The following is an 11,200-nucleotide window of genomic DNA, read 5'->3' as shown; positions in this document are numbered from 1 at the left end:
TTGATATGACAACACCAAGCGATTGAACTTGAGAAGCTAATCTATGTGTGGTTTAGCTGTACAATTTTTATTTTATTTTAATGAGTTATATGACTTATTTAAATAAATTACAAAGTTTTGTTACAAACTTGGTTGTAACCTAAGACAACAACTTCACTCAATATCTTTTTATTAGATGTAAATTTTTACAAATTTACTATTTAATTACATTTTCTTTTTATATCCTCTATGCTTGCAAAATTTTCATAAAATTAAATATCAAAAGTTATGTCATCAAGAAGTTGTTTAAATTGCATGTTTTTATAGTATAAAATTATGAATAAAAAAAAGTTTATGAATCATATAATAATTAACATCCAATTGACAAATAATTTAACATGTGTGTTAAAAGCGTATAGAACATGTAATCTAACGGTTAGATTTTTAAAATATATAGTAATGTTAATTTTTTTTTAAAGGAAATTGTAGCCTATAATTAGATTTGTAGCCAAATTCTATCTTTAAATAAATCTCCACATAATGGGTTGGAGGAGATTCTCAAACTAAACAATTTGGATCTTTGTTCAATATTTTATCAATGAGTATATTTTCTAAGTAGTATATATATGAGAAAGGAATTAACAAAGAGAAAAAGAATGGGAAAAAAAAAAAAAAAAGAGAAAGATAGAGGATTGACTTGAAAAATTATATTCATCATGAGGATTGTTTAATCACACAACATGTCGGATGCCCAACTTGGTTTTTGATTGCAAACTAAGATAAAATGACAAAGCAATGAGAAATATAGTGAAGTCCGGACACTAAAAAGTACGGAAGTTTGGGATTTGGGGAGCCAAAGGAAGCACGTGGATAATGCTGCCTCACCTGCAATTGTTTCAAATGGTCAATAATGTCATCTTAGTCTGCAAACAATATTTTTAATAAACCCTAATTATTCAGTCACACACTGCATCAAATGCGCATGGTCTACTTGTTTTTTGGGCTTTCATTGCTGGGCTAGTGAATCCACCCTCTCCTCTCATATGCCTGACAGAAATGGAAGTCTTAGTTTTTTATATTCCTTTTTATCACAAGTGACGCAAGAATATTAATAAAGCTAAGAAAGATTGTGAACAAACCCTAATATGAAAGATAGTAGGACTAAACTTCAAACTTGGTCAGAAAGAAGCATTCGCTTTCTAAGCCTTTTCCCATGAGGAGTCTTCTCAACTCTCAAGCATGCTCTCTCTCTCTCTCTCCAAGCTAGAGTTGATACATTATGAGCCCATGACAGCACGCCCAATCATTATGTCGCTTGCAAATTTCTCATTGCTTAAAAGGGATTTTCATATATATGCGCTTGACTTCAACCCAAGAAAGAAGATCCTCGAAGGTCAATATTCAAGCAACCAAATAAATACCCCTTTTTTTTTTAGCTCCACTAACTATAATAACAGGCTTAAAATTTGTTCCCCGCAGTTGCTACTTAAAGCCAGGAAAAGTTTTGAAACATATTTCAGGCGGTCAAATGCACACAATATCTTCCACCCTCGAACTGCAGCTCAATTTGGGAAGCTGAGGTGGGTGACTCATATCTTTTCTTAATACATGTCTCAAATCATATTTTCTTCTCCGTTATCTTCCTAGATTGTTGAAGTTTGAGAGCAACTTGGTAAGCTCTTAGTTGCTCTGATTTTAGTTCGAGATTCAAATATTAAGGGAAACCACTATCTTCGTTGATAGTTTCCGGCTTCATTTTACGGTGAACTTCTTGCACAGGTATGCATTGGGTCTAAATTAGGTAGGTAGGGTCGCCGAATTTCTGAATATTGAAAGTCTTGTCATACTCACTGTATTTGATCGAATTCAAGTAGTCAATCATGCATTCGCATGTTTTGATTAACAATAAGTCTAGCGACTTTGGTTAATATGTGTGCCTTCGTAATGGTTTAGCTAGAGAATGACAATGCTAGTTGCACGTCTCAAGCCACATTAACAACTATTCTTTGTTTTTTATTTATTTATTTATTATTATTTTTTTATAGTATGTCTGAATCTCATTTGTTTTCTGTATGTATCTCAACAATGACTTTGTGGTTGTGAAAATTTAATTGGATGGGATGGCCTGTATCTTGAATAAGCTGGTTAGGCATGACTACTAGAACTAAATGCCTAAATATCTTGCATAGCACCCCTTTCACAAATATTTTCATCCCTGAGCTCACTGCTCACTACCCTTCCTCCTTTCATGCATGGAGTGCATGCATTCCCAGTAGGGGCGCTAGCAATCATGTTGCTCTTCTTATGACAATGCTGTATATAGCTAACTAAAAAGGCTTACCATTGGTCTTTGACATGCATACGGGCCTTATTAACTTTTGTCATTTTAATGGGAGTTATTTGAGGTCTTCAAGTAGCCACTTTTGCAACAGCAAAACCACTCGTTTGATAAACTGCGATATGTAGAGTGGAGATAGTTTGAATTTATGACCACTTACTCTAGTATCATGATAATTTTTTTATTTGTCCCAAAATCTTAAATGGTTAGGAAACAATAAATTTAACCATTCAATTTCTATACTATTCAAGGTATTAATGGTCCTATATTGTAGCCCCCCCGTCAAGATGTGGTTATTTTCAGCTAGGATGTTGCTACTAAACTATCTACAATTACAGGTTTACTTGATGATATGGTTCCTCAATTGTCTTTTATTGATAATTATTTTTTTACACTTGTTCATGTATACTTTGTACATACAATATCCATAATTTCACATGTGATATCCATATTTTTTTTATTGATTTTCACATTTAAAATGTGTATGAACGATGTACAGTACAAAATGTGAGAGAATTAATGTCCTTTAATTAAGTATGCCTAGACTCTTCTTCTCCTTTGAATAAAAATAAAAAAGTCCGTGAAAATCATAACATTTCATGACAGCATTAAATATGATTCAACCAATGGTAAGAATTTTTATTTTTGGTACAGTTGCCCGTTTGATCTCTGAGAGTAAGTATTCATGAGGCAGGAAGATTGGTGAACCGAATGGAGTTCCATGAAATTACACCATGTAGCTTTCAAGTTTTGGATAATTTGATAGTTACAACAAAGAAGAAGGATTTGAACTTGGGAGGAAGAGTCAACTATTTAAACTACAAAATTTAGTGAATCCGGATTTTAGATGTTGTTTTATAACAAAATTGCAACTTTGTTTTTAAGTGTGACCAAACATAAAATGTGAAACTTCTCTTATTTATTAACCACTAGAAAATACGAACATTTTTTTACTTAGCAATTCTAGCTACTTGTCTGTTTCAATTGGAATGGTAGTAGATCTATTTAAATAAAATGAGGGGAGGAGTAAAGGAACGACATGCTTCTTCAGATAAAAGCAAAAGTTAGAAATCCTTTTTTCTTTTATAGCGTCTTCATGTAAGAAATAGAACATACTTATGAAACAATTAGACGAAGGGTGTACATAAACTTTTTCAAATGAAAAATAATCCGTAATAAGGCAAATTACATTCAATATTCACCGAGTTAGTTCCAAACAGCTCTCGGCCATAAGTTCACATAGAAATACTAGCTTATTCATCGTAGGGTATATTTGGACTATCTAGCTGCCCAGTATTAATCAATACAAAGGGCACCATATATAGTCCAATAACTAAAGCAATACCATTTTAGTTTTATTATGTACAGAAACCTGGATCAATATTTCTTTCCTTTTAAATTGTACTTCCTATGATTAGTATGCATCATCTAATTATGATAGTATAATATTTTCACTTCCACAGATCAATTTGGCAACTTGAGGCAGATGTTGAGGCAAACTCTTCTGTAATTTCTGGCCTTTTGGAGTCATTGGATAACATATTCATGTGTTCTGCCACATGAAACACAGCTTGGGCGTTGGAGTAATTCGTTTCCTTTGAAGCATCTTGATCATGGCTGAGCTGAGATGCCACAAATTTGTCAAGGACTCGCCAATCGGTCACTTGATCCACCGCTTCATTGTTACTATAAAATGAGCTAAGATGGCTTTGTTGCATGTGTTCTTCTTGTGTAAGGGTTGAAGACTGCAAAGCGCTTCCATTACTGTTCCTATCGAAGCCATATGGGACAACTGAGGTACAACTTAGACTGGCACCTGATTGAGGAACTTTGGGGCTTTCTAATTGAGGGAGTTGGAGGAAATTAGGATCATGAGGCATATTCATACTGTATTGCAACTCAAGCTCTTGCTTGCAAGGATAGTGGTGGTGGTAAGGTGTATATGGGTGAGAAACTCGCCTTGGGGAATCAATTTCAGGCATGAATGAGACTGGCTCCTCATACCAACATGGTGACTCATAGTCCCCCACTTTCCTCACTGCTGCCATTCGCTTTTTGAACACTCTACATACCACCCATCCTTCTTCCTGGTGCAATTACAATAATTACATCAATTTTGAATGCAGGAAAAAAAATATATGAAATACCTATTAAAATCGTCCAATCTGCTTAACATGAAGGCACCAAAAATTATAGGAGAAAACAATAAATATAATTTCATCCAGAGTCCATTTTTGAGAACAGAACAGGAGAGAGAGAGAGAGAGAGAGAGAGAGAAAGGAAGATTTTGAACGTGAGAAACTCAATATTTCAATATATCGTATCTATGCAAGAGAAAGTTGACCTAGAAGCTCTTGGTCAGGTCTTGAATCAAGGTTAATTAATATGAATTGATTCAGGCCATAACCAAAGGCAGAGCACAACAAAGATAAAAATTTTGCATTAAAAACAATATATGCTAACAATTTTCTGGTTTCATGGAAATTAGTATTGAACCAACAGAATTTAGAAGTTCAGGGCTCATGTACTTAATATATTTGTTCATTTATTTTCATGACATATGACTTATCTATATGTTGAACCTAAAGCATAGTTTATTCACCTAGAAGGAGAAAGAGATATGTGAGACATGTTGATTTAGTGAAATTTGCACGCACAGTTAGCCCCAAAAAAAAAAAAAAAAAAAAAACATTAATCTTCATGCATGACCCTTAAATTTTTATGCTGCAACGATGATGGTATTTTTCTAGTTCCCACTTACCTATTCCAACCTAGCTTATTTCTTCAGAAGAGGTGTTAATAGACATTCTGAGGCATGAACCTTTATTTCACTTTACAATTGAAAAGGAATTGTTACAGTGGGCTAACTATCTTTCTTCTTTTTGGTAATGCAAAATGTAAGTTTTATTAGTCAAAATGAGTAGCCAGCACGATTTTTGACTAGCTCCCTTGCTAACAAGATATTTAAGAATGAGAGGGCAAACAATATTGCTACCTCCATTTGCTTGTTTGGATTTAAGTCTTTAAGTCAATGTAAATTAACATAAAACTTGCATATATTCTTAACCAACACTACATTTTATTTTCCAAAAATTCCTTTCTTTTCATAGGTTAGAATTTGCTCTTATGACTGATAATCAATGATGATTGCTTTTTATTACCAAATCAACACACAAATAAATTTCTTTATAATGTAGGTAAGATTAGAATCCAAATATCTTATTCGATGATAAAATTTTTTACCATTTGAGTTAACTTGAATCCATAACATTGCATTCCTTGATATTGTTATTTTTTTTAATGATTTTCCTTGTAACTTAACTAGTTTGATTAAAAATAATTACACAAGGTTATTTTGAATGTGATTTTAATTTGATAAAGAAAATTGTATCCAAGTTTATAAGAGGTAAATCATCAATATTTCCTTGAACATCAAAGGGAGGATGATATAATTTACTCTATAAAAGATTATAATAAGTGCTATTGACCTTAATTGGAAATATAATTTCCCTATGCCTTATGGATGTGTGAGTAGTGTATCATATCATATGAGAATAGGTCATTATAAAGGATGCTCAAAACCAATTTACTGTCATATAGTTTTTGTTTTACTTTTTCAAAAAAAAAAAAAAAAATTCCCATTAATTGAGACAATAATATTGAGATTCTCGTGATACTATAGATTGTAATTTACTTAGGCTGTAGAAATTACTTTTCTTTTCTTTTCTTTTTCTTTTTTTTCTTTTTTTGCATTAAGGTTGTAGAAATCACTAACTCTTGATAATGTTGTATTTAAAATTTTATAGACTAATTAAGTAATTCAACAAATTTCAGTTGGAGTCCAGGAAAGAAAAAGGTAATTAAGACTTGCCTGAGGTGTTCCATTTTCATTTGTTTCCAGTCGATACTCATGCATGATCCAATCTGACTTTTGACCATTAGGGGCTCGTCCTTTATAGAACACTAAAGTCTTTCTCATGCCAATAAGGCTATGCCTAGCGTAAATAGCCTTATCTCTTCCCGTAGCTTTCCAGAATCCTGCTTTTGTAGCTCTATTAGTGCGAGTTCCAGTTGGATACTTCTTGTCTTTATGGCTGAAGAAATACCATTCATTCTGATCTTCAGTTCCTATTTTGCACAACTCTGTCCAAATTGGCAAATAGTCAATATGAATGGCTGATATATATATATATATATATATATGATCATCTAAACTGTTTTCAAATTTCATTTCAAACTTTAATAACCATTATTAGGGGATGCATGCATGGCAATACCTTCAAGATCCCAAGGTTCAATTTTGTATAGATCAACGTCTTTGATGACATCTAGATCAATCCTTTTAGCAGCAATCTTTTTCCTGAGGTAATAATCAACAAGTTCTTCATCTGTTGGATGAAATCTAAAGCCTGGGGGGACATGTGAAAAGGCATTCATATTTTCTCAAGAACTTGAAACCTGCATTTTTTTTTTACATGGTAAATGCTATCAGCCATACAACCTTTGTTGTAGAAGAATGTAAAAGGTTGAAAAGTACACTATTGTGAACAACTGTCCCAATTCCAAAGTTAGAAATCTAAATAGAAGCATAGAAATAGTAATAAATGTTAATATGCCAAACCCCAAAGAAGAGACAATTGGCTAAACTTTTAAAGCTTCACTGAAATTGAGAGAGAGAGGGAAACAAAAAACACACACATATATAACATTTACTCGAAAAAAGAAAAAAGAAAAAACATATATAACATTGATGGATTAATTGCACGTATCAAGAATCAGAAACAATAATAAATGTTACTTGAATATAAATCTTTCATCTCAAGTATTCTACTTTATATTTCACCAATTATAGTTTACTACATGTTTTTTTATATATATATTTTATTTTCATTAAAAAAAAAAAAAAAAAAAAGCTACTTACATGACATATTATAATTGGTAAAGTATAAAATGAAACACTAGCCAAAACCTTGAAACTATTATTGACTCAACTTTTAGAGCTTCACTCAAATTGTAAGAGGAAAAGGCAGATTTAAAACTAGATTAATTGCACGCATCAATCATTAGAGTAAAAATGATTTAGCCCAAAAACTTTGGAGAAAAAATTATTGCTCCTGAAGTTTAACATGTCCAATTGATTAGGAAACAAAATCTTTTGTCAAATTATGGAGATAGATCATATTGCTTAAGTGTCACATGGACTTGTTTTTTGGCATGTAGTGTCACATGGACCTAATTAAGCAAACGCGGCAACAATATGATGACAGAAAAAATTATGTTAGACCATGGCCAACCAAAAAGAAGGTTTGATTTCTTCACATCCAAGTAGAGAAAAATTAATCATTATAGCCAATAACAATTAATTTGATATACTTTTGAAGCACTGATGTGAATCTTATCCAGAATGGTAATAACAATCCAATTATTTCAACAAAAATTGTTAAATTTGACAAATAAAAAGTTCTTTTAGTATTCAATTTTTACTGTCTCAAAACAGGTTATACAAAGAAAACGACCTAACATTATATGAAAATGCTTCATGGCTAACATCTAACATGACCCCCTACGGCTGGGAAATCAATCAAATTTTTTTTTTTAATAAAGATGTCAGCCTCTATAAAGGGTTTGTAACCGGGATGAGTACTACAAGTATCATGTATATCCCATTCCTAACACAAAAGATAAGGCTTACAATTCTTTTTGATTAATATAAGACTTATAATTCTTTTTGATTAGTATCAGAATTGAACAGGAGATTGCAAGTTCTACAAATAAATGAATATAAAGACTAGTATGACGTGAAGAATTACCGTGTTCATCATACTTTTTGTGGTGCATTACAGTAAAGCTACCTCCATGTTCAATTGAAGGATTTGAACTAAGAATTAATCTTCATTCTATTAATGTATCTCGTTGCTTTGATCATTCTATACTAGATTGCAAACTTCTTTTATGTCTAACCATTTATTATAAAATAAAAAAAAATAAAAAATAAAAACAAAAAAAAACTTTCTTTTTATAGAAAGCACATCATGACCGTAATTATATACCAAATATCAACTCAAATTTATCTTCTTTCTCAATGGATTACAACTAATACAAATCAATGATAATAAATTTCTCTTAAACATGTGCTGTAAATCATACATTTTGTAATTAACCACGGTATATATCACCATAGATTCAAAATAATAGCTCTTTGATTTAATTTTAAAAAAAATAGCCAACTTATGTAGTATGCAAAACAAAGTTTCTCTTACACCACTCTAAGGATAACATGATGAAATGTGAGTGAAATTAATGTTGTTCTTATATAACATATAGCTTCATTGATTGTAAAAGTGAAACAAACAGCTAACTTTAGATTTGAAAGAAAAATTGTTTAAATAGAAAATCTAAATAAACCACTTTTTTTATGTACATATTAATCAATCACTGGCAAGTTATTACTGTTGATATATTTTTGCATGAGGACTAACTCTTTATTAATTAATCTAGATAAAAATGAAGTTAGGTTTTTCTTTAGGCAAGTATATGCATAAAGTTCCATTCCAGACATAAAAGGTAAGCTTGATATAGGCATGGATCACTAAAATTTATTCTTCAACCAGTGAAATATAAAGAGGAATTTATTATGAAAATAACAAGGGTATCATATCAGATCATAGAAAAGATTGAACATTTGGTAGACAAGATGATACTTTGTAGCATCTTCATTGATATCCAATGCAACGATGATATTCATCTCTGATTCAATAAAGTACACAAAAAACAAGATTAAGAAAAAGTGCAAAGAATGAATAATAATGCAGAAAAACATCATGATTTTGCAATTCTTCTACAAGATGCTGGATAATTCTAAGCAAACTACCCATATTCCTGTCACCTCTATCACATGATTTTAGAGCTAAGAAATTCATATACACATAAACTGAGATCTAAATGCAAAATAACTCAACTCAACTCAACTCTAGAAAAAGACGTATAGAATTAGAATGAATTCTTGCATTTTTCATCTATCTAGAGATCCTATACGAAAAATCTGAGAAATCAGAGGGAAAAGAGTGAAATAAACTAGTGTCAATTAGCATTATCAATGAAAGTAAATCTCAAAACTGAAGCTTTAAGATCAAACTCAAACCGTTCCATAACCAGCTGAAAAAACCCACAACCACAAGCGTCCACTCTCTTTAGGTTTTTTCACATGAAACGATCATCCCACAAACATTCACACAAAGAAGGATCCGAATGAATTACAATAATAATAATAATAATAATAATAATAAAAAACCAAATGGCATGCAAGAAGAAGAAGAAAAAGAAAAGCTCACAAAAGCCACACAACCTTGATAATTTTCAAACAGCACAACCTTCTCCGATCTGGTAGAACCCAACCTCGTATCCACCAGACAGCTTAAAGACAAAAGACTTTAAGATGGCTTTCGTCACTCTCGCTTTAAACTTTTTCACAAGCCCACCGAACCTGACAAAAAAACACAGAAAGAAAGAGAGGGACAAGAAAGATAGGATAGAACAAAAGTGATCCTCGGGAATTGAACTGAACTTCAAACGATAGTACCCTCGAGAACTGTCTGGTAGTTGTCGAGAGAGAAAGAAAGAGAGAGAGAGAGAGAGAGAGAGAGAGAGAGAGATCAGATCCCGAGGAAAGGAAAAGAAAGTATAAGAGGAAAAAGAAAAAAAGGAAAGGTATTTGGAATGGAAATACAGAGAAGAGATAGGGTTAAATAGGAAGCAATCACAAAAACAAAAACAACAACAAGCACATGCCCTAATAATCCATCCCTCTCATAATTTCTCTCTCCTTATCTTTTAAGTGCAAGCTTGATTGCTGCAAAAGCTTTGCGCCAAAAAAAGGGAGGCGCTAAAATGGCTCAAAAGAGAGAGAGAGAGAGAGAGAGAGATTGACAACCTCCAGTACCTCCCACCAGCAACTGATAAAGACCAGAAAAGAATGTTCTGCTCTTTGAGGTTGCCGGAGAGAGAGAGAGTGATGAATGTAAGAAGATCAAACGGTGCGGATGAGTTGGGACTACTTAAAAAGGACTTGACTGACACGAGACTAAAAAGTATCTTAAAGAAATTTATTGACATTAATGTATTGTTGTGATGATGATAGGTAATCAATGTGTGATATTTTGGTGGTGACCTTGAGGTTGAAATGAACATCCTCCCGCCAAAAGTTACACATTTCTCTCTCCTTCTTAGATTTTTCCACTTCAATTCACACCGCGTGGTGCACACGATCGATCAGATTCATAATGATGATAATAGGGGTTATAGGCATATTAGCCCTTCTAGATTACCCTTATAATTTTCTTTCAATGATAATTTTTGTTTGGTTAGCTTGTTTTAAAAAGAAAAAGAAAGGGAGAACCAAAATTGTTTGACCACAAACTATATAACTTTACCTTAAGATCATTTGGTGATGAAAAAAACACAGTTAAGTCTTTTATGGCATTTAACATCATGCACTGTAAGCCTACTTTTAAAGCGGTTATAGGGAGCTGAATTGTGATCCCAAAAAAAAAATAAATGAGATAATATTAGGAATAATAATTCGTATGGAAAATAATTGGGATGTCTCATTTCTCCAAATCCAATTTTGTTGTAAATCTCATTTATTTTGAAGTAAATGATTTGCGTATACATCAAGAGCCATATAGCTCAATAGCTACTTCTTAATATTTTAACGGAGATGTGCATGATTCAAATCCTCCATCAACTATCGAATTATAAAATAAAAATTAAAAAAATATACATGAATATTTTTAGTCTTGTGACTTATTTAATAGTTATGTAACTTTTTTTTTAATAATTAATTGTTACAACAATGGAGGAGGGCTAATTTGAACTTAGTGGCCT

At 32.1% G+C, this 11,200-nt stretch overlaps 1 protein-coding gene across 1 annotated transcript; it reads right to left on the bottom strand.

Moving 5' to 3' along the window:
- Positions 1-3,462: 3,462 nt before the first annotated feature.
- LOC111988979 (NAC domain-containing protein 7) lies at positions 3,463-10,350 on the bottom strand. Its single transcript, XM_065778844.1, has 4 exons — positions 9,663-10,350; positions 6,595-6,775; positions 6,185-6,460; positions 3,463-4,400 (listed from the first exon to the last, which is right to left on the bottom strand). The coding sequence occupies exons 2-4, from the start codon at positions 6,752-6,754 to the stop codon at positions 3,769-3,771; spliced, it is 1,068 nt and encodes a 355-aa protein (XP_065634916.1). The 5' UTR covers positions 6,755-6,775; positions 9,663-10,350; the 3' UTR covers positions 3,463-3,768.
- Between the last annotated feature and the right edge of the window lie 850 nt (positions 10,351-11,200).

This window comes from Quercus suber, unplaced genomic scaffold (assembly GCF_002906115.3).
Source record: "Quercus suber isolate HL8 unplaced genomic scaffold, Cork oak 2.0 scaffold_192, whole genome shotgun sequence".
In the NCBI taxonomy this organism is placed as follows: Eukaryota; Viridiplantae; Streptophyta; class Magnoliopsida; order Fagales; family Fagaceae; genus Quercus; species Quercus suber.
This window is presented reverse-complemented; position numbering and strand designations above follow the sequence as displayed.